Source organism: Rhea americana, unplaced genomic scaffold (genome assembly GCF_003343005.1).
Source record: "Rhea americana isolate MKP2758 unplaced genomic scaffold, rheAme1 scaffold_145, whole genome shotgun sequence".
NCBI classification, from domain to species: Eukaryota; Metazoa; Chordata; class Aves; order Rheiformes; family Rheidae; genus Rhea; species Rhea americana.
In genome coordinates, this window is record NW_028185539.1 from 993,634 (window position 1) to 1,018,516 (window position 24,883).

The 24,883-nt window shown below is 37.5% G+C and overlaps 1 protein-coding gene across 1 annotated transcript in view; it reads left to right on the plus strand.

Moving 5' to 3' along the window:
* Positions 1-24,883, plus strand: part of ZRANB1 (zinc finger RANBP2-type containing 1) — a 47,621-nt gene that overhangs the window by 8,390 nt on the left and 14,348 nt on the right. The window contains exons 2-6 of the mRNA XM_085299102.1: positions 5,963-6,060; positions 6,806-7,656; positions 19,849-20,036; positions 21,328-21,481; positions 24,275-24,346. Coding sequence (XP_085155228.1) covers positions 6,843-7,656; positions 19,849-20,036; positions 21,328-21,481; positions 24,275-24,346 — 1,228 coding nt within the window. The 5' untranslated portion in view covers positions 5,963-6,060; positions 6,806-6,842. The remainder of the gene's footprint in view (positions 1-5,962; positions 6,061-6,805; positions 7,657-19,848; positions 20,037-21,327; positions 21,482-24,274; positions 24,347-24,883) is intronic.

The following is a 24,883-nucleotide window of genomic DNA, read 5'->3' on the forward strand; positions in this document are numbered from 1 at the left end:
TGGTGTGTTTTTTTTTTTTTTTTTTTTTGAGAACTGCAATTTTTTTTTGAATTTTAGCTAACTGTCCACTTACAGGAATAGATGAAAAGTTGTATATAATGAAGCTGGTCGTATGTAAAATATTCAGTATACAGAATATTTGATAACCTAGACTATCAAAACTGAATAAATATGTTAATTAAAAATTTATCATACTCGATTCTTACTCGTTATTTTATTATAACTAAAACACTTTTTTTTTTCTTATGCATCCATGAATGTTATCCTGTAGATCTATATAGCAGTGTTTTTGTTTTTTTCCCCCCCAGAATTGAGATTTGGCCAGTCTTTACTTGATGATGCCCTTAAGGCAGCAGCATTTGTCCTTTTATTCCTGTTGAAAGCAAACTTAGGGTTCTGCCAGCTGAAAGGACAAAGCTTTCTCGAGATACTTGCCTATCTGGAGAGGAGTGCTCTTACTAGGCTGAGGATGGAAGGGATAAAGGAGTTTGCCAAAAGCCTCCATCTCCCAACATGTTTCTGGCGTTACCTCGATACTACATAACGAAGGGTTTTTGCTTTCTGTAAGTGTAGGGGCAGTCTGAAACCAGTTCCCACTCTCTATACTGCAAATAGCCAGCTAGTCTTTTTGAAGAAATAAAAATTTTGTAAGCATACTATTATGTCTTCAAGAAAAAAACTTCTTGAACAGGTTACAAAAAATGTCTAATTGACCTTTTCCTAAGATGATGGCACATGCTCTCCTCTTTGCTGATCTGTTTGGGTTAGTATCTTTAACTTCTAAAGAACTGTCCTAACAGTCAAAACAAACTATGCTGCCTTGTTAAATTCCTTTCTCTAGTATATTCAGACTAATATAGAAAATGCTTCTACATTTGTGACATTTTGGTAATCCTTCTATTCTTTGATATGTAGTTATTGCCTTGATTAAATTTCCTTATTCAGCACTGATCTAATTTGGTTATCTCGCTGACAAGGTCAGTAGAGACAACAGGGCCTACTGCTTGTTCCATTTAAAGCATGGAAGCTTTGGTTCAGGTTTTATGCTTTTAATATACTGACCTGTTGAGATTCATGCTGAATTAGCTCTTGACAAAGCTATTCTGCTAATCCTCAGAGACAGATGGAGGTAGGAAGGAACAGGGCATAAGAGTAAATAGCAAGTTAAGGGAAAATGTCAATAAAATTCCACCTTAGGAAATTAGCTAAGGCAATTTTATGTAAAAATCAATTCCTTGATTCTTGACAATACATTTTAAATAGCTTCTTTCAAAGTGTAATTTTAAAAATTGTTTTACGTGTGGCATGTCACAGTGATTCTTGAAACCAGGTAACAGAAGAACAGAAGTGAATTTATGAGACCAACTAAGTAACAGTATCTTTTATCTAAGAAATATTTAAGGAGCTTTTGGTGAATTTATAAGTTTGAAAAAGAAGGGAAATGTTTTTCTTTAACACAGTTGTACAAAAGCTCACAGGTACTTCTCTAGACCTTTCTACTAGCTATGTAAGCAAATGAGCAAAAACTCTTATTTAGAGTCCCTTGGTACAGGTTATGTGTGATTTTAATTAAAAAAAGATATCAAGGATGGTCAGCAACAAGGCTGGATGGATAGTGGCAGTACTTATAAATCATGTGGGAAAAGTGAAATCAAAATTATTGCTTTATTTCTCACTGTTTAAAAAAAAAAAAAACTCATGCACCTTGTCTAAAAGGTAATTCCGTAATTCTACAGAACAAAAAACAGCTAAAACTACCGGAATTCAGACAAAACCATGCAAAAAGATAACCTGGATGTGTGACTTTAATTTCTAAAGTCTGAATTTATCTGCTGCTCATGGCTTTCAATTTGACAAGATTTAGAAAGCTTATTAATATGTAAATGAAGTTTAATTTTCTAAGAAATATACTAATTTTTTATTACCATCAGAAGAGAACTTGAGGCAATGATATACAAGAGGGAAACACTTCAGAAAATTTGTCAAATTATGCAGTGTTAGTTATAGGCAGTTTTTCTTAAAAAGCTCCACGTCCATTAAGTATTAGCATGTGTATTTATAAACTGCAGCAATGTATCCAGCTGTTGATTTTAAAGAAGATCCTACAACTATTGGACTGAGACCTTTTCTGAGTAGTAGTTGTGTATCTAAGCTGTTACGAATTGCGGTATATTTGAGATTGCGGTCAGTGAAAGCGCTGTTGTTTGATCTCTTGCTTTGACTTCCAGTCGTGTTTCTTTTCGCTCCTTGGTGTGGTCAGAAGTGTGTAAGATGTTACTTTTCCACCCCAAAACTGTTGAGCTAATAGATACTTCTGACGAAACTGAAACATTATCACTGCTTTTTTTTTTCTTTTCTTTTCTTTCTCTGAAAAGTTGCTTTGCAGTATTTTAAAGTAAAAATAAACAACTGTTCTTTGCTTTTTTGGAACAAACTATTACAGGCAGCCACATCAAGTGGGAGAGCTCTCTTCCCCCCCCGGAAGTCTATCACCCTAATTTGGGTGTAGGTACAAAAGCAAAGACAGTTTGTTTGAAAATCGTTGCACATAAGCAAAACAAATTAAGATAGGAAAACTGATCTGATCAGTTTAATTTTTGTGACGTTTCTGCCAGCAGATGTGCTTCTGACATAAGCAGCCTGGTGGAAATCCTTAGTGTAGACTGGTCTAGATGAGCTGCTGGCCTGTTAATTGGGCATTGTTTGAGCCAAAGGGAAAAAATAACTTTTGGTGGCAGTGAATAATTGACTTGTGTGGAGGGGAATATAGTTTCATTCTGTCACAAAAGTACTATTTGAAGACTTCATTGTTTATTCCTAATTTCTCTATGCCATTTAGGATGTTCCTGTGCAGCTAAAAACAATAACGTTCATGCAAATTGAAACAAAGTAAAACAAAAACATTCTGATTATTTCTTATAGATGACCTTTTGACTTGTTTTATTTTATTAAAATATAATGTGTTAATGTTGGAATATTGCAGCAACTTTCTTTGTGAGGTATAAGAATGTAATATATGCTTCTCTTTAGTGTATTGAGTTACTCTGCTAGTCTGCCTGGAAGCTCTTTAATGTACTGTATACATACTGATCAATTAAAACTTGCTTGAACGTTTTAATTTCATGCTTTGGATGTTCAAGCATATACCTTCTTTGCTGACCTCACAGTCACTGTCATGCTATTTCTTCATGAGAGTAGATACTATAGGATTCAACTTCTATTCTGCGAGCAGTCTAAAATAACAATTAACTTGAAAACCTAACATTAAAGAAGTAATTCTGAAAAAATATAATAAATTATCTCCTTCCAGCTGTGCTGTAGCAGGCCTCAGCAGAGCTAACAGAGAGGAGGAAGCCTGTATTTGTCTTTATCATTATGATTGGACATTTTGAACAGACTCATTGAGTTGCATATTCAGAGTAATGTGCTAGTAACTAGTGCATGCAGTTCTGAGACAAACCTCTGGTGGACCAGTTTTACTCCACTGTTACTGATAAAATACATCTGGAAAAACTAAAGGCTTTCAAAATGCAGAAGAAACTTTGAAATATTTTGAAAGCTTGAAAGCTTTTGGGTAACTGTTTTGATACAAGAAGATTACCAGCATTTGTTCCAGTCCTAGAAGAACAAGAGACACATGACACTGAAGTAATGTTTTGGTATTTAAAAAAAAAAAAAAAAAAAAAAAAAAAAAAAAAAAAAAAAAAAAAAAAAAAAAAAAAAAAAAAAAAAAATAAAAAAAATAAAAAAAAAAAAAAAAAAAAAAAAAAAAGAAAGACTTGAATTCACATTTAGAAATTGCTTTGTTCTATATAAGCCTGTAGCTTTTTAAGGGGGTACGGAGAGTAATTGCAGCTAAAACACTTGTCTCGTAGTATGTATAAAAACTTCTCTGTAATACAGTATATACAGTGCTATTTAGTTCCTTTAACGTCTCAGTACTTATTTAGATCATTTTTGCAACCTGCCACTTCTCAGTTTGAGTGGCAATCTCTTCCCAGACCTCATGTCAGTAAAACACATGATGCTTTGTTTCCCCAGCCACTAATCCCAAATGTGAATTGGGATTTGTTTGTGATGAAAATTGCTGTAGCGCTTTAAGGCTGTACAGAGTGGGACAGATGACAGTACAGTTACATACCAGTCTCAGGCTTCTTCATGTAGTGTATGTTGATTGGGTAGTTGAGATTGAAAGAATAACCTGCTCAAAACATAGCAGCTTCTGATCAGGTAGAAATTGTTCCCAAACTTGTAGTGGATACAGAACTACTGAAACAGCCACTTCCCCCCCCCCCCCTTTTTTTTTCCCTCTCTCTCTCTCTCTCTCTAATTTAGGTGAAATGGTTCTTCACAGTTTGATTGGTGGCAGTTGATTGATGCACTGATAATGTGCATCTTCATTCTCTTTCCTTAGAAGCATTTTAATTGTCTTAAATTCATAACCAGAAAACACTAAATATCTCGGAGCTTTAATGCTATTGCAAAGAACGAGTTTGTTTAAGACAAGTTGAAGTCGTGTAAAAGTTATTTGGGGAACAGGAAAGAAACTTTTGACTAAATAGAGTAGATAAATCAACCATTAAGTATACTGATGTAGGAACAGATTTGGTAAAGCTTTGCTTTTTGGAGTAGAGAAGCTGTTTATTTCCCAAGTCGGTGAAACGTCACTGTTAATTCTCCTTTAATGCTGCTTCTTTAAGTTGATTTCATTCCTGTATGTGGTATTTTCCTATTTTATTACGGATATGGGGGTCCTAGCGTGTTTTTTTTCTTTCCTTTTTCTAAACCCGTTGGACATGGATTTTTATGAGCGGATGGCGGAGGGGAAGCTATAGGAAGTCTAATTGCCTTCTCAGCGCATTCCTTAGTCTGACACAGTTTTATAACTTGGAGGTGGGAGTGAAGTGCTCTCCAGACTGTTCAAACAAGCAGTTAGAACCTGAGCTATGAGAATGCTGTTTGTGTTCCCGATCGCTCGTCCGCTTTCATGCAGCGTAAATTTGTGGACCACTACTGAAAAGGGTAGTCCTGCCCTCTCCTCTGTCCTGGCCATGTGATAGACCCTCGTTCATGCAGCCACGTGATCTGGTAAATAGATCAGGGAGTTGAGCTGTTGGAAAAACTGTATGACATGCTGGAGTCCACAAACGGGAGACAGCAAGAATGAATAAGGGCTTGGGAAGAGAGTACTACTGTACATTTCCATGACAGCCTCGATTTTGACAAATTAAAATTGATGTGTGACTGTGCCTTGGTAGATCAAGATGTATAGGAAGGTGCTTCAGTGAAGAATACACATATTTCCTACTCGGAGAACAGGTATTAACTAATTTGTTGTCTGTCTAGATTTTTTGAATTTAATCCTGTTGTGCAACTTTTCTGTTGAGTTTTTGCTCTAGACTTTAGGTGCTGTTATTAACCAAAAGAGTTGCAATATAATGAGTGTAAGAATTGTCAGTCAACTGATAGGAAAAGTTTGTATTTTAGACAGTTTGCTGTGTTTGAAAATAGCACGTATAAGAATTTATATAGTGAGTAGCAATTCTGCAGTAAGGGAGGAAGTAGACTCTATACGTTTTCTTATATATCCTTTATTTACCTGTCTCATTCCTTCCTGCTATTATCCCCTCCACACAAACTGAAATTGTAGCCTTTTTTTTTTCTTCCCCATCTGAAGTTTTAGATTCAGATAAGACTGTTTATAGATGTGGTGGTATGAATTCAGTATTGTTTGGATCTAATTCTTCTACTTTAGCAGAGTGACTGATCACTTGTATAGTGGTTGGTCCCTTTTCAACATTGATTTTATTTTAAACACTCTATATATTAGTCTCCAGAGGTCATGGCTGACTTTAAACAAATAAATTGGGATCAGAATGGGTGTGGCATTTAATAATTAACTTTCTGGTTACTCAGGTCCAGTAGTAAACCTATAATGAATCTGTTTTCATTTTGTTTACAGGAATAGTAATCTGCTTAGTCTTATCCTTCATATTTGGCAATCTGAGGAAAAGGTCTGAGCCAGCATGAAGACGGAATCTCTTCTTCGTTAGAGAAAATGTGAGTTGGAACAGGATTGAAATCTAGATTGTGGAATAAAAGTACTACTTGTCAATAGGCTTAGCTTGTGCTTGTTTTTTAGTGCTGTTTTAATCACAAACTAGTCTTATGGGTGCTGTCCAGCTGAGGCATAATCTTGGTTAAGCACACACATAACACGCATAGGTTTGAAAATTTTATGTGATCGCTTTTAATTTATTTCTCTAAAATAACTGCTTGCTTTTTGTATACCTACCTACCTGATCTGCTCCTTCCCTGAGGTGGCAAAAGAGATGTTAGAGTTTGTGTTCCTTTTCCTGTACTGCTGTATTCATGTTGAGTTTTGTTTCAGCAGTTTAATACTAGTGACTTGTTTCTGCAGCCTTACTGGTCTCTTCCAGTATTCTCAGCACTAATGTATGCCTGTCTTCTGAATTTTATTTTGAAGCCTCTGTTCAAATTAACAAGGATTAAAGGATTACCTGAAGTGTAGGGCCTAGTTTCCTTTCATTTCTGCCTTGGGAGATCCTGAATTCTGCATTTAAAAGTGCAGTGTATGGAAAGCTACTTGATCGTAAGTCATTTAGCTGAAGTCTTGTATACTGTTTATACCCCCACCACGTCCTAATAGTATCCTGATAGTATATTCATAGTCTTTGGTGTAATATGTATCAGTTGGGTTGCATCTACTTTACAAGATTTCTTTTTAAAGAAATAGCGATTCTTTGCAGTCACTGTGTGCTAATGATATATTTTGATTACTTAGCTTTCTGCCTGGCGCAGTTAATTTCAAGAAGTGCACGATGACAGAACGTGGAATTAAATGGGCTTGTGAGTATTGTACATATGAAAATTGGCCATCTGCAATCAAATGTACCATGTGCCGTGCTCAGAGACCTAGTGGAACAATTATCACAGAAGATCCATTTAAAAGTGGTTCAAGTGATATTGGTAGAGACTGGGATCCTTCGAGCACTGAAGGAGGAAGTAGTCCTTTGATATGTCCAGATTCTAGTGCAAGACCAAGGGTTAAATCATCTTACAGTATGGAAAGTGCAAATAAATGGTCATGCCACATGTGCACGTACTTGAACTGGCCGAGAGCGATAAGATGTACTCAGTGCTTGTCTCAGCGCAGGACCAGGAGTCCCACAGAGTCTCCTCAGTCTTCAGGATCTGGTTCAAGACCAGTTCCTTTTTCTGTTGATCCATGTGAGGAATACAATGACAGGAATAAACTGAACACAAGGGCTCAGCATTGGACTTGTTCTGTTTGTACATATGAAAACTGGGCAAAGGCCAGAAAATGTGTTGTATGTGATCATCCCAGACCTAACAACATAGAAGCAATAGAACTTGCAGACACAGAAGAGGCTTCTTCGATCATAAATGAGCAAGACAGAGCTCGATGGAGAGGAAGCTGTAGTAGTGGTAATAGCCAAAGAAGATCTCCACCTACAACCAAACGTGAATCTGATGTAAAAATGGACTTCCAAAGAATTGAGTTGGCTGGAGCTGTTGGCAGCAAGGAGGAACTTGAAGTTGACTTCAAAAAACTAAAGCAAATAAAAAATAGAATGAAAAAGACTGACTGGCTGTTTTTAAATGCTTGTGTTGGTAAGTTGTTTGTTGCTATGTTATACTGTTAATGCCTATGGTTCGGTGTTATGCGAGGATGAGGAATATAAACAAATTTGAAATTAGTTTGAAACAACAGATCTTTTTTTTAACTTTCTAATTTTTAAAAAGTGAATCAAATGTGGAAGTTCCTGAAATAATACCTGCTAAGTGAGAGTGCAGAGTCTATTTGTTAAGTGAACAGGCTTGGACCTGTGCCTTTTCTTCAGCAGCAAGTGTATTTGGGCTTTTTTGACCTTCTGTAGGAATGGATTTCCTGGTAAACCGATTCTGTTGTGCTGTGTAGCCCAAAAGTTGGAAAACTACAAAACCAATCTACAAAGCAATTTACTGCATATACAAGTGTAAAAAAATGCCACTACTGAGTATTAAGGTTACTCTTCTCTTTACTATGATAAGATATGCTAGTAGAATCAACAGCTGCAGCTTGGGAGTATTTGTAAACCGTGTAGAGCTTAACAGTACAAGATGCTCTGTCAGATGTTAAAAATAACACAAAAATATGTAGCTCCAAGAAACTGTGTGTGTAATACTGACCTTGAAAGTAATAATGTATTAATACAGATACTTGTGTTTACAGACTTTCTGAAAGAATTTTTGTAGTAAACTAATTCAAAAAGTTCAAATACCAATTTTGTTTTGTATTTTAGTGCTTTCCTAAGGAAATTCTGGATAACTCTCCCAATGCTGTTAAAGAACAGACATGTGAGAGCAGGGTTTTCTCCAGTTATTGACCTTGTGAGTTAACTTTTGTGCTGTAACTTCCCAGAAGATATCTTGTGCCCTAGCATTCAAGCAGGTTAAACACTTGAAATACACAACTATTTTTAGAGCAGGACAACTTCATTTGAAACTCTAGCATTCCTGGTGTGTCTCATACTGTTCCTTGATGTTTTGTGAAGTTGCCTTGTTTGACATGGTGGTTATTGAAAAACTAATATGTGGAGCTGTTTTGTTTCGTGTATTTGATCAGGTGTAAATGCTGTTGGCTATCCAGGATTTTGTTTCTTTGAGCTAATAACTATTCAGTTTTATTTTTGTGTTGGGTAAATAGCTTTAGAAAAAGAAAATTTTCTCTTGAAAACAACTATATTCCTTGATGTTTCATTGGTACCTTCAGCTCTTTCCCTATAGCAGACGTATGATGCTTTTTCTTTCTGAAATGAAGCAGTTGAAATACTATGTGGTTCTGTAAGTTACTAAACACTTGAGATCAATCTTTGGAGGTCATTCCTGTGCCTCACAGAGGTCTATCTTGCCTTCTAATAACAATTGTATAAAATATATATATTTTTTTCTCTGCTTCTTGAAGAGTGAAAATTTTGGACTATACCGTAGCACTTCAAGTGTGTCACGTGTCATATTTAATCTGTGTGGAAATGGTTGCAGTTTATATTTTGGAACATTAGTTTTGCAAATGTTCAGTGTTGCTTGAGATTATAAAACTGCACGTCACCTTCAGAACAGTGTTCATAAAAGTTGTGAGATCGTTTGGTTAATTTAAAAAGAAAAGTACTTTGAAGGTAATCTTGTTAAGTCAGAATGAAAATTGAGTTGCATGGGCTGAGTTTTCATAGAGTTCATGAATTCCTTCCTGTAACTTAAAATCTTGCTATACTTTAACTTTTTAACTAAAAACAAAAGTACTAGGGCTGTTAATCAATGCCTTGTTTCAGAACTTCATTTTGCATGTGTGTGTGTGTATATGTACATGTGTGTATATATGTACACACATACATATATACGCGCGCGCACACACACATATATACGCACATATATATAAATAAAATATTTTTCAATATCCTTCCTGATAGGAAAACTTTTCTCAGGAAGACTGATTAAGACTTCACAGCTTCTTTTGTGGTTAAGCTCAATGTTATGCATACCCTGTCTGTATTGGAAATATATACCAATTTTCCACAAAATTTAAAAGCAATAGGCCAAACTTCTGCTAGTTCTTTTGTTGTCTTATTATGACAAACTTAAAACTGAAGTTTTGACCGAGCCATTTTGCCTGAAGCAGATGGTCTCACAATGAAAGTTACTGTGACTTTGTAGCTTCTTACTTGTTAGCCAACTGGAGCTCTTCTAAATTGTTATCAGCCTGAGCAATTGTGAATCTTTGGTCACACACAGTTACAAAATAAAGCAGATTCTTGAGAATTACCAGGTGAGTTTGGAAACTGATAGAGTGAGTATGTAGCATAGTATTAGTGTAGTTCAGTTGACAAGTGATAGCTTAAGATCTGGTAGCTTCAGGCTGTGTACCTCTAAGCTTAAGCTATACCAGTTTTGAACAGTCCATTTGTTGTCCATCCTCCATGGAAGAGATGCATAAGTGCAAGCTTTTTGCATGTACAAAGTATAGCTTTCACCGAAACTACAAAGATTAAGAGGAGTAAGAGTAGATGTTATTCTTGTGGGCTAATTGTATCTCCTAAGAGAAAAGGGAGTATCTTAGAAGATGATACCTTTTGGAAGGTACCAAGACAAGTGTCTCATCAGGATGCTTTAAATTGGTTGTTTAGCTGAACTTCCTTCTTCTCATCTTAATTCTTTTATAAATTCTTTTTTTTACTGGATTTTTAATTTAATGTGAAGTTCCATAAAAAGTTATCAGACTGCTTTTATTCCACACTTTTTCTTAGGCTAAATGTGCAGACAGACATATGTCTTGTTTGTTGTGTGGATGTAGAAAATTACCTGCATGTGTAGCTTTTGAGTCTTCTTGGAAATGTCCATTAATGCTCTATGCACCTCATTTATTAAATGAGATTTAATGCTTCTATTCCATGCAGTAAGTTGTACAAGTGAGCAATTTCCTTGATGCAAGGTGTATTTGCCAAAGAAACCTAAGGACATTACCCCTTCCAACCTCTGCAAGTAAATATACTTAATTCTCCATTTTCGGTTATTGACTTTGGTTTTGTAACAGTGGTTATATGCTGTAAATGATCTACTCTCAAAAGGATAGACTTTTAGAGCCATGATTCAATGAATTTTAGTTAACTCATAACATCTATGCCAAAGGAACCCAAGGAGAGGTTTGATGGCTGTGGGGATTAGGGAATCTGATGTGCCAGCAGAGTGGTGCTGCCGTGGGACCTGGTGAAGCATCTGCCTAAAGCTGGCTTGGGGTGTAAGCTGTACAGAGGAGGAGGGCTGTAGGTATGCGATGATGTTCGTGACTGTAAGGCCTTCTTGCATTCAGAGTTTATTTGGGGCTGATGCTTGGGACTTCCTGCAGCTTCCCTGGTTCTGGTGCTTCCAGGGCTAGGTTTTCAAGTGGTAATAGCAGAGTGTGATTGCTATAAGGCACTACTGAGCTGTAACTGTAGCCCACAGGTTAAAAGTAAACTGCATTTCTTCTCCTTTTCCTTTCTTCTCCGTCCCTGTGTATTAAGCGCTGCAGGAGAGAGAGCACCTCTCTTCGTTCAGGTCAGTAAGGTAGCTTCATCACAGGCCAGGCTTTCCTCACTGCAGATGGTGGCTCCACGGTCAGCTGTGCATGCGTCCTTCTTAGCAGTGCGAAAGAAACAACTAAGAGTGTTTCTTAAATATTTAGAGTAATCTGTAATAAATCTTGTTTTGTAGTACATCCTTAAAAGGACTGTTAGCTCACTCCTAGCTTGCCTACATACATGTCTGCTTAGTTTTCCTTTGTCAAGTACTTTTATCTCTGTTACAGGCTCTTTCTCTATCCTTTTCCTGCTTCAGGTTTTTACCGTATCAGATGCATTACCCAAGCGTTCACAGATGCTCTGGGAAAGGCCAGTCGTTCTGTCTAGGTTTAGGTGTTCAGATTGCAAGCAGTGTCCTAGAATGCTTCGCAGCCTGCGCAGAGTGAGGAGGCGGCTCCTGCACCTGGCTCTTCGTTGACAGTAAAGGCGGCCTGAGGGGACTGGCGTGCCACAGCAAAGCACCTTCAGCAGGCACTGCCACCCAAACCACCTGAAGATGTCCTGGCTGTTTGCTCTCCTCCCCCCTTCCCCCACTTCATCCCCACTCCTATGGTAGTTAGCCCAGACCAGCTTCCTAATCACATTCGTGTTACAGCTAAAGCTTGCTGAGCTTCCCGTTGTAAAAAGGAGCAAGCTGCTGGAGAGGCAAAAGGTCACCCTGCGTCCTTCCTTGGTAAGCTAATCTACCAGGGGCAGTAAGCTAATCTACTGCCAGGGTGGCTTTGGCTAAACGTGACAAGCAGCATCTTGCTGGAAATGTTGAGGAGGGGAGGTCCTGGTGTGAGCTGTCTGGCCTGTCCTTTCCTCCCACCTTCAGTTCCTTCGTTGTACTGCGAAGCATGACTTGGTGTAATTAGTTGCTATGCCAGGTAACGATGATGTAAACACACAACTCTCACCTGGGTAAGAAACATCTTGCTGAACTTTGTTCTGTACCTAGCATGATAGATAGTAACATGGTGTTATTATTTCACATTTGTGTGTATGTGCTCATGTGTATATGTACGTATGCATAATGTGTATGTGTGTACGTAGATGTACATACATATAAAAAAAACTCTGTTTTTTTTAGAACAGACAAAACTCTGCATACCTTTACTCCTTGGTAGAAAATCTAAACTCTTGAAGTACATTTTTACTTGCATCTCTTGACTGCTGTTTTATACTAAAAATAGTTGAATAACCATCAAGGTAGAACCTCGTTACTTAATTTTATATTGGAAGCACTTTTGGTTATCAACTCTAAAAACATACCTGCTTTTTCACTTTTCTTACCTCCCTTTACGGTACAACCCTGCAAGCGACTGGTTTGTTGTTAACGTGACTAAAGGGTTGACACCACGGACGAGGGGAACAATTCTCTCTACAATTCTACAATTTGTACTCTTTCTGCAATTTTTCCTACATACATGTGTTTATCATGTGTCTAACATATTACAAGGTAATGTGGACCATATGTAGGTATAAAATGTTTGCATGAAAAAGTGTCAGTCAAACTCTTGTATGCTGGATGGCTTCAAGTTTAAAGTACTTGGCTTCTTGGCAGTTATTTGTTAAGCTAATGCGAGTTGCTTAGCTTAAGGAGTTTAAAAATTTAGTATACAGAAGATTTTCTTTCAAGCTATCATTACTTAGAGTGATCTACTGCAATTTGGGTACTATGTGGTAGTGCTACGAAGGGAGGTCCTGAAAATAAAGGTAGAGGAGAACGAGCAGTGAGCTGATAGAAGCTCATGAAGTTTTTTCAGACAGTCCTTCTCTTTAATTTTGTATTAAGTGATGTGAATCTTCATATTTGCTTATGAAGGAATTCTTCCATTAATGGGAGAAATTCTTCTCACACTGAATGTTTTAGTGCATAAAGTGATGAAAATGGTAGTTACTGATAATGAAACGTTTTATGACCGCCTTACGACTCCTCTGATAAATAGTTGAAGGAGGTGAGGTCTGAGCTCTAGTGAGACGGCTTGCATGCTCAAACCACAACTCCTCCGAGCTCTCCATGCTAGAGAAAGAGCAAGATTGTTAGTCAGTATCAAAATTATTATTTTAAAGAGGTCAGTTGATCATTCTCTCACTTGCAGGTAGCTGTATGCCAAATACACAGCCGCTGTATCAGTGTTACATGCTCCTGTTTACCAGGGTTTTTTATGTGATGTAAACCACTCATTTGTAGCAGTAGCGGAGGGGAGAGGCATAGGATTCAGTGTTTCTGATCTCTGATGTTACTGAGGGGTCTGGCTCTACTTCTATACTATACTATATATTATATATTTTAAAAACATTTTTTTGGAGAAAATCTGTTCTTAAACGGAACGGTAAACAGTTCAGAGAATAATTTTAATTGTCCCTTATGTCTCCTGTGTGCCCCTCTTTAAGATACTTAAGATAAAGTAATTCCTTTTCTAGTCATCTTAAATGTGAGAGTACATCATTGCTTACTATAGCACTGCAACCTCCTTAGATTAAAAAAAAAAAAAAAAACAAAAAAAAAACACTTGAACTTCTGGTTTGTTCTTTAATTATTACCTAAGCAAAGGTGCTTGTTTCCACTCCTACATTAGTTTAGCAAAAAGTTGTATTTATTTAAGCAGGTATATTATGAAAATTCATTCTCTTCTTGCTTGTTTCATTTCAGCTTAATTGTAGTCAACTGCTTGCTGCCTAGCAGTGTACCGCTTCACCCGCAGATAATCTCTCTGGACGTGGTTTAGTCTATGGTTGTGCTAACCCAAACATGACTGGTATCTGCAAAGTGACTCAGGCTGCTGTTTGGTTGTTTGATTGCATGTAGCGAAGACACAGAGAAGACTGTTTACAGTTTGCTTTTGAGAAGACTGCAGATCTGCTTGGGGCAGGGGAGAGACTGAGTGCACTTACTGAGGACCATGGGTCTCTGACTATCCGCTCCATTTCCTTGCTCAAGCGCAGGTCTTAGTATAAGCAAAGCTGTTACACAGACTAGGGGATTGTAGTCTGTGTGTAGGAACTATCAAGCCACTGCCTTGGGTGGATGGGTATTAGCAAACGAGTGTGAAGGGGGTAGGGCTGCTGTCTGAATGCGAATGCCTACCCTGCAGTATGTGTGGGACTGCATACCTCTCTTCTCTAACGGAGAGTTTTTACGGTTGTGGAGGGTTGGGAGCTTGCTGCAGAATTGGTGAGTGCCGCCTGTCTGACCCACTGCGTTGTGCTGCTGTGCAGCATGTGTGTCCCTAATGGTCACCTGAGGTATTGCTGAGGAACCTTTAACTTGAGAGCAAACGTGGTTGAAGTGAGGGTTAATTCACGCTGTCCTTAATTGCTGCTTTTCATTTGTCTCCCTGTACATTTAAACCTTCTGTCTGTCAGGAACTGTATATGCTGGAGGGCTTCTGTCCTGATCCAGTGGGGCAGAACTGAATCACAGTGCATTCAAAATAATTTGCTGTTTTATTTGTAAGCTGTACTAGCCAATGTGCTCCAGAACTATCAAAAACATACCAGAGGATACTGCTGTAATACTTGCTTTGGAACTTGCTTTTACACCCAACTATTTGGAAGTTCGTGGGACTGTACAATTAAGGCAAACAGGATATAGCGCTCTAGCTATGCTTGTTAAACTCCTAGGTATTTTCTTTGTTTATTTTATTGCACTGAATCTTACAAATGTCTTCATGTGTTAAAGAATAAGTTAAATCTTAGCTGAAGTGTTCTGTTTCTAGCAACTAGAATTGTTGCTAGGAACAACTGGCTAATTGTAACTTTGAATGTCTAATGAAGAAGATGGATTTGACAGTTGTCAGGAAAATGCACAATCTGAACGACACAAATAATTGTTATTATGTAATTTATATCTTTTTAATTTGTCTTTGTTTAATATACCTTCTTAATCTCTTTATCATGCATCTTGTGTAAACTAAGACTGCGTATTTCAGATCTGTGCTATCTATAGGAGTTTGGATTTCAGCAGGAGAAGAACAAGACTTGACTGTTGGTGCTACGAAAGAATATTTCAGTAAGAATTCCCTGAATTCAGATGGGAGCACAGCTGAACCTGTAAACACAAAATACTAATTTTCACTTTCATTTTCCTTTGACTTGCCTGCCTCACTTCTTATTCTATTATGTCACTTAAGATATCAGTTTGTCGTCATGTACTTGTGCATTAAGCAAAGCAAAATTGCTCCTTTTAGGGCTTTTTAAAAAAGCAATTTCTTTAGTTGCAATACCAGGCTTCCATTTCTGGAATGCACTTTAAACAAGAATTATTCTTGCAGTGGGTCAGAAGTATACATTGAATTTTAAGGGTCTATTTCCATATAGGTAGCTCTTGTAAATAATCTCAGGTATACTCTAGCAAGAGACCTAGCTACTTAAGCACTCGTGAGGGTTGTGTGAGCAATCTTAAGGCAAATGCCGCTCTTTCTTTTGACATTTTAACAGCCCAAAGAATGCAGTGGGTGTCAGTGGGAAAAAATCTAACTGGCATGCTCTTTGTCAGAATGTGTTTCAAAGACTGCTTGTTTAAGTAATCAAGCACTTGTGTTTTATGAAACGTAATGAATTATAACATCAGTAAATATTTCTGCAGTGGCTCTTGTAAATAGTGTTTTGTTAAGCTTTTTTTTAGACTGAATTAATGAATTCAAGTCGGTCATCCATCTGACAGAAATTAAAGCCATTGTAGGAATGTGCCTCCTTTGTCAGTAAAAGCATGTTAAGAACGTATTTTGGAGCTGTGATGCTGAATTAAAGATTTGCAGTCAGCTTTTATGAATGTTCTGTGTAGTCAAGCTGACCCGGAGTTTTGGGGCAAGAGCCATCTCTTCTGATTTGGTCATCTGCCTGTTGCAGAAGCTACTGTATTTTTGTTCGGTCTTCATTGCAGCCTTAGACTCTTCGCTGCTTACGTGGCACTGTAAGCAGACTGGTACCTGATGAGTTGTCAGGAATCTTCCCTGTTCTTTCGAATCTGCTAGTATGGAGTAGAGAGTTGGTAGAGCAGTTACAGAGAATTTTGTATTTTTTTCTTTTTCTAGGTGAGCGACAACAAGGATATTTGCAATAATAATTGAAAGTAAGCTGTGCAGCAGTGATGCTCTGTTTATTGGCTCACAATATTTTAGTGCAAATTAATGCCAGACATTAGTGTGTACAGCAGGTTTGCTAGAGCAAGCATCTCATAAGCAGATAGACCTGTATTTGTCTCTGTGCAGAAACTTAGGCAAAAAAAGCTCTGTTTGGTTTGGTCTTGTGCATTATGTTTGTGTATTAAGGCTTGCTTACAGAACAGTTAAGGACATCTCACTGTATGTCTAGATGCGAATTTGCATGGACCTGTGCTAAAAATTTGCTGCCGTTCTTCCCCCTCCTGGCCTCCCATAAATAGTCACTTGGCTGTTTAAATTGGGGAATAGAAAATAAGCAGGTACAATGCGTGCACAGGTGCCCATTCCCCCAGCCCCTTTCTGTGCTGTAACTGTGCTAGCTTCACGTGTCGTTTAGCAAACCGTCGTTGTTTTTTACCTCTGCGGGATAAAGTGTTGCCGGCCTCATACCTAACTTACTCTCCTTTATTAATAAGGCCTAGAAAGCATATGCAATTTGCCTATTTTGGACTTTATTTTTGATGTTTTTAGCTTAAAGTTCAGCAGTGAGGCTTAGAAATGTACTTTTTAAATGAAAGCTTATGTAATAATTTTCTGAATTCTAGGACATGGTGCTTTTAGGAATGTCAAGTACTGTAAGACCTATGAATAAACTGCAGGAGAAGGCAGTACTGTATGCAGCATGTGTCGATTTTGATCCCTGTTGCAGCTTGTAGTAGTTAGTGCTTGAAGACATTGCCAAACCTCAGGATTGCCTCTCAGTGTTGGTCTTAAATCTCAGTTGCTGCTGAGATTTTTATTAAGAGCAGGGTGGTAGTAAGCAGCCTTAGCAGCTGAGGATGGGGGCAGAGACAAATCGGAATTGACTGAGCACTGACTTGACGCTGTCCTGTGTTGTGTGTATTTGAAGGGATGGCAGAATTGGATTTTTATCCAGTTGGATTTGGGGCTGCTTATCCCTCACTGAAAGGTCATATTTGGAATGTTTGATTCTTTGATTTTTGAAATTAGGCTGGGATATTTGAATTGTCAGGATCGTTACCTACCAATTTTAGGGAGGTCTTGGATGTTTTTGCTGTTTATATTTGTTATTGCAGAGGAATAGGCAAATATGACAACAGAAATCTTTTTTTCCCTGTCAGCAGATGTAGTCAAAATCTAAACAGCCTTTATAAAGGTATTTTTCATAAAAATAATAAATTTGATGTGTCATAAAGTAGCAGAGGAGCTGTTCTTCTCTCAAAGATTTTCTTTCTTGTTTTAAGAAAACAAGTCATTAGGTAGTGTCTGACTTTATCTATGTGTATGTGTAAAAAAGCATCAGTGCAGCATTTGGTTGGAATGATGCATCAGCCTGGGTAGTACATTATCAGTGACATAAAAATATGCTTGTGTGGAAATAAAATGCTACGCTTAGCATTCTTGCTATGGATAAGTTTGTCAGCATATGCTATACCTTTTGCTTTGATAGTATATTTTAGTTCTGATGTGAAACATCGTAACAGGAGCATAGCTAGGTTGGTCAGGGATCCCATATTTTATTCCTTTGAGTATTTTAGTGAACTTGAATCTCTGACCAAATAGTTCTCAGTTGTCTTCGTTTCCCTTTGCTGAGCTAGTTTTTCTCCCTCTGTAGCAGCTCTTTACTTTTTAAAAACATTTTTCACCAGTGAAGTTTTAACTCCTCTGAAATAAGAATTTAAATGGAAAGACATAACTTTTGGCTAGTTAGTTCTTTGATTCATCTCGGGTGAATGCATAGGCGGGCACTGAAACAGAATGAGGCATTAATGCTGGAGAACAGGAATGCTTTCCTGTACAGTCAAGCTAGAGAAATGCTTATGAAAACAACAGCAACAAAAAAGGGACCTTCCTGTATTGTTTTCATTCTATCCTGGCCTCTTATAATTCTTGGGTGCTTGTCAGACTCATGGATGTCATATGACTGAAACTTGCATTTCAGTTTGCATTCAGGAACTTGTCTAATTTTGACCACCCTTGAAATGAGTAATCTAACTCTGTAGAGGCTTACTAAGTAGGGCTGATAGCATTGTAGAAAGATGTCTTGCATTGATAATCTATTTCCCCTCCTTTTTTTTCCTTCTTTTTCCTTTGAAAGCTTTATAATCTCTTTATTGGAAAATAACAGACTTTCTGGCCAACCTAAGAATGTTTTCCCGTATTCTCAAATAACCAGCAGCCCAGTGGTTAGGGCACTTGTCTGGTAATAGGCACTTCAGGATTGAGATTCAAAATACCAGACCAAAAAAAATTGAACTGGAGTGAGGGCTGTGAGACTTGGCCCTTTCTCTTCTATTTTTTTTTTTTTTGTGCCTTTGTAAAATTATTGATTGAAGGATGGACTTGAGTCTTGATTTTCAGTGTCATGGCCTCTAGAGTCCCAGGTAAAAACCTGTTCAACTGTTGGCTGTTCTGAGTTAGAATGAGGCTTAGCTATCAAAAATGGTGGGAGAAGGTTTTTCATTTTTATATGATCAAGGAAAATCACAGAATTTCAGAGTTTTGGAATGATTTGAAAGTTGCTACCTGCTTGGCTTTGATACTGTATTCTTATTCTTTTTCTGGTCTGGGGCTATTGCAAATAGGGTTTCTTCTCAGTTGTGGATCAGACTTACTCTGTTTACTTCTCTATCAAAGATGGCTTGCTAGAAGGTAATTTTTCTGTTTCTTAAGTCATTATTCATTACGCTGTTGTCTTGTGAAGAATGTATCTAAAATAAGGTTTTTATAGTAAACGGCATTTCTAAATTCAGAGGTCTTATTTAGCAAGGGATACAGTTGAAGATAACAGATTCAAAGATAACAGATTCCACCTCATTTTAATGATGTGTTCTGATAATTGCTGCTAAGGGATGCAGTCAGCATGAATGGTGTTGGTATGAAATGTAATACAGAAGTTAGATTTCATATGACTTTAGAATGCATTTTTTTTCTACCTCACTTTAAAAGTGAAGCAAGACAAAATTGATGTTGTGTGTGTGTGTGATTTTTTTTCTTTAATTTAGTTTTAATAGCGTACCCTAGATGATGACTGCATAAACGTTCGATTTATAGCAGAGATGAACTGAAGAAAAGCCTTGTGCCCTGTGTTCCCTTCCAACATTGTATTTTAAACCATACTTCAGAACAAAGTTTTTTTTTTTTTTTTTTTTTGGAAAAATCTTGAATTAATTTATTTCCTAACTGTTGTCAAAATTGGAAGGGGTTTGTTTTTAAAGTAAGTTACAAGGGAAGATGTAATAATCAGGCTAATCTCTGTACTATGAATGAATGATTTTTGTTTGTGACTGTTCATTAAACAAAATGATAGTAAGTTATGCCAGGTATTTAATCAAGGGCCGTCAGCACCACATGGTAGCTGACTCGTAATCTTCTGTATCTTCCAACTGTTTTGGAGATCGGAGATGATCTGGGAGGTGAGGTAGGTGGAAGTATTTCATAGTCTTCCATTAAAAAAAGAATTATTTGCAAGCCGCTTGCTGTGCGGTTGACACTTGTATGTTAGATTTGTGTCAGAAGAGATAGAGGCAAACTGTGTTAAGTAAGGTCCAGAACAGCTCATTCGCTAGCTAAAATGAAACTGTGTTTTCCTTCTTCAGGAGTTGTAGAAGGAGATTTAGCTGCTGTCGAGGCTTACAAGTCATCAGGAGGAGATATTGCGCGCCAGCTTACTGCAGATGAAGTACGCCTGCTAAATCGCCCTTCTGCTTTTGATGTTGGGTACACGCTTGTACACCTGGCTATACGCTTTCAGAGACAAGATATGCTAGCAATTTTGCTTACAGAGGTGAGTTACCCTGGCCCATGCATAGACTGAACAGGAACCTTACCTAACTGTGCCATTGTTTGCAGCCAGGGGCATGTAATTTTATTTGCTGGTTGGCAGAGACCAATATTGTTAGAAGGCTAAGTGAATCGCTGCTTTGTGCCTTTGTTCTGTTGATAATTCTCCTTAAGAAACACTGTTTTTTAAGATGTATGCATGTGATGGTCTGGAGGACTTTCAGGTTTCTCATTAAAAGGAGCAATCTTGGCATGCGCCTGACCTTACTGGCAGTGGAAGTAAGCCATTGTGAGGCTTCCTGTGCTTTGGGTGGGGGAGAGGAAATGCCCCGGGGGCAAAACACTGAGCTCAATGATAGCTTAATTTTGAGTCTTGTAAATGAATAAGTCTGTCTGGCACTGAACTACCATTTTCTTTCTTCCATGGGACTCTTTGGAGCTTCTCTTATGGGGAAGAGCAGATTTCTTGCTTTGCAAATAAACTATTTTAACTTCCCTTCCATGTTGCACAGACTGGTTCCTCTCCGTGGTCTCCTTGCTTTCGCATGTTCCATATCCTTGTGTATTTTTACCTAGTGTGCCTCACTTCTGGTGGTCTTTGCCCTATTTCATTTTTCCTTCTTATTAAACCTATAACTAATTATTATTTTTTCACCATTTTCTTCATCTCAGATTTATGGTTCATTACTTGATCTGAGGCACACTTTTATTCTGCTGACTCCTCCCATCCTTTGAGGAAGGCTCTGAGAAAAGTAGCATGTCTGAGAAGGAGAAGCACATGAGGATGGTGGGGTGCATAGGGTTGAGTAATAAAACAGTGGAGTAACTGAAGAAAGATAAATGTAGCTGAAGTATGGAGAAGGTCTTACATAAATACATTTATTAATATTTAATTTAATCTCAATAATAAGGATTAATCTAATCTTTATTTAATATTAATAAATTATTAGAATAATTTATGTGTGGTTAGATTCAGTGCTTTTTTTGCTGGTCTTAAGTGTAAGGAATTCAAGTAACTTAACAGTTTTTGAGAAGTTTCTCTGTAAGAAACTGTTGTGCTGTGGTAATAGTTCTATATGCTACATGTAATCTGGGCTCACTCATAACTTTTAAGATATTTCTCTATTATCCAGTATTCTGCTTTGTTTTGGTTATACCAAAATACTGTGAACCCTCGTATGTGTGTGAGGCTTTTTTCTTCCTCCTTTTCCTTCCTGCTCTTATAAAGACTACTCCTAAGTCTTTATACTTAACTAGAAATAGTACTTAGTGCAGTAAGTCTGTTTATGTTACAGGTATCACAGCATGCAGCGAAGTGCATTCCTGCAATGGTGTGTCCAGAGGTTACAGAACAAATTCGTCGTGAAATCGCTGCATCTCTTCATCAACGAAAGGGGGACTTCGCTTGCTATTTTCTAACTGACCTTGTAACGTTTACGTTACCTGCAGGTAATTATAAAACGCTGCTTACTGTTGAAAGATTTCTTTGTCACCGTAGTTGAGAACTGCTACTGTTTAGATGCTGCCTTTGACTTTCAGATGATAGTGGTGTGTATAGGGTTAGGATTTGGTGTTTGCTTATTAGTATTTTGTTTCTCTGCTCTTTCACCTGGCCATCATTCTTGTGAAGTGAGCATGTGTTGTCCTCTTCGGGCGTGAAGAAATTAAAGAAGAAATGTTGTGTCCTCTAAGGAAAGTTAAGATTGGAGCCCAGATGTTTCTAAGCTCTAATAACTTTCAGCCTTTTCGTCTAAAGCCCAGAGCTGTTCTTCCAATACATTTTTTACATTTTGTATCTAGTTACAGCGGTAATACTTCTTGAATACTTATGAATTACTCTGTGACCAAGAAAATGTCTGTCAAATGCTTGTCTATTAATAAAAATTATTAGAGGATTTTTTTAATCTTCAGTAGCTATTCCCTTTAATAGAAATGCCATCTGAGATAAGACAATGTGCAGTCAGGTTACTTAACATATACCTGGAAACTGCACTAATTGGCAAATTGTTTTTTCTTTTTTATGAAGCACAGTAGCATTGTGAATATTGTATTTGGAACCTATTGCTTGAATGTTATCTCATCTCTTCAAAAAAAACTGTAATATTTACCACTTGTCTACAATTACCTGTTTGAGACAATTATTCTATCTTATTCTGTGGGTCATTTGTGTTAGCGGACAGTGTGGGTGTACCAAGTGTCTAGAGATTATAAAACTTGCATCTCTGTTTGGAGAGGGAAAGAAAAGAGGGGCAGCACAGTGGTTTTATAACACATGTGAGAAGTATATTGCTGTCTCTAGTTGTTCAATATTTTCAAGACGCCTTTTAATCCAGTAAGCAGGTTATCTGACTTGTAATAACTCTTAGTTAATTAAGGAATAGCAGTGTTCAAAAGCTGGAGGAAAACATGAACTTCACTTCTGTGACTGCCCAGAAATAGAATTTGAAACTTCTGTACATTGAGACTGTTAAAATACTTCTACTTCCACCATCCTAGTACACCTAGCATCTCTTCTAACCAGCAATTGTTAGCAGTTGGTCCCAGGCCAGCATTTCCAAGAATAATGGTAGGTCACACATTCATAGTAGGATATTACCTGTGCAATGCAACTTGAAGGATCAAGTGGAAATTTATTCCTGACTGAATATGATCCTCCCAAAGAGCCAATGTACAGATGTGTGCAGTACAAAATTTTTTAATTGATTGCTGGCTACTCTGGATGAGCTTTAATTTAAGGAAAGAGAACTGCCTACACCAAACAAAGAGACGCTTCAGGAGCAATTCAGGTGCCTAAGTGTGAGTGTCTGGTACCATTTTTTGGAAGCCCTATGATACCAGATATCTGACTGAGCAGGGATGGCAGATACGGCACTGAAATACAAGAGATCTGCATGTCTCTGAAGTATCACCTAAAACCCAGTCAAGATTTAACAAGTTGTGTGTGTACACCACTGTTTGAGGATTGCTCTCCCATGCAGATTGCTTTTGGAAGCCCTTTTGGTTAGTTCTGCACTCTGCATCCAGCTGAGAACATCTCCACTGTTCAGTGGTAGAAACAAAGGGAAAAGACTCACTGTGCTCCCATACTGACACCTATGCTGAAAGTCCTGTCTGAACATGGTTGTCCTGAAGCCAGTGTAGTTTGTTCAAATGTAACATGGCTCACTCTTCTAATGTTGATCTGGGGCACCCCAGTGTTGTATCTGTGGGGCCTGGAAGAACTGAGAGTGCTATATGGTAGACTTTTTCATGCTGAGAAAAATATAAACTTGAAAACTGAGTTAGTGGGCGTTGACCTTAGCTAAATGGTTGCAAGCCTATCTTAATTTCAAATCCTTACTTTATCCATATAAAATCCAGTTACTTAAATTTTGCATGTGTTCAAGTATCTTAGTAATATGTGTTTTACCCTGTTTGTCTTAGTGTAAGTATGATTGAGTTTCACAATATGCAACAATGTTTATTGCATTATGAAATATGGGACTCAAAAGAATTTTGCACATTACACAATTTTCAGTATTTTTAAAGGTGTGTGTATTTGTGTGTGTGTATACATATATATGTATATATACATATACATATGTATGTATATATACATATATATACACATATGTACATACATATGTATATATAAGTATACACACACATGTATATATATAGAATTGCAGCTTCTATATGTAAGCTTTTGGAAGAGTACTGACATTTTCCCTGTCATAGCTCAATAGTTTGCTCATTTTCTGTCTTTTAGCTTGCAAACTGACCCACAGAGCAGTAGGGTTCTCTGAACTATTTCCCCAAAGTTTGCAAGAAACAGCTAAGACAATGGATTGGTCTGGACAAGGATAGGCCTGTTGACAAACTCTCCCTGTCCACTGGGACACAGCAGAGTAGGGAAGCCTATCAGAGGGATGGAAAAACCACTATTTTGGAATGAAGCTGTCCTTAATACAGTAGTGCTGAAATCTTCCCCCCTGCCCCACCTTCAAAGTAGTTCTTTGCTTCCCTTTCTGCTTCTGTTTTTACTCTAAACATGCTTTGATCCTTTCTGCATAAAATGCATGATAGTCAGCCTGAAATGTAGCTGTACTTTAGTACGTTCTATGAAACTTAGGGTCACAAATGATAAATCTGAAAATGACAGCAGCTTTTCAGCGGAAGCATTAAGGATTGTAGGAAGAAAACTGTTGCATAAATTCTCCAGAGCACCAACTTGATTCTTGTATTCAATTTCCACTTTTCCAGATATTGAAGACTTACCACCCACAGTCCAAGAAAAGTTATTTGATGAAGTACTTGATAGAGATGTTCAGAAAGGTAAACACACTCGAAAATAACTCTAATCTTTCCTTTGTTACAGGCTTTCTGTTTTTTCATTTGCCTGAAGTTACAGTTTAAATAAATTTGATGCTTTCAAATTAATTTCCGTCTCAAAATTAGAAAAATGATAACCTTTATGTTAACTTTAAAAGGTAGAATGGAGACTGTAGAAGTTATGTTCATAATGTATCTTTGGATTTATGGATTTTTAAGAGCTTTGCAGTTTTTAAGTAAGTCTGAGCTCTGAACAATTTTTCCACTTCAGAAATAATCCTTAAAGAAATGATAAGATATTTTCTTTAAGGCTAGTGGATGATGGGTACATGTGTGTGTAGGTTGTGTTGGGTGTCCCCCCCGACAATATTTAGCCTGAGGAAGTGTTTTCAAATTCATCCGTTTTTGTGGGTGGAGCGAAAACTTAACAATTTATCCATTTGCATAAATAAAATAGAGATTATAGTAGTAAGATCTTATTCAGATTCTCTCACTGAGATAACTTCAAATGCTAGTAGGTTTTGTAAGAGGTTATTGTCA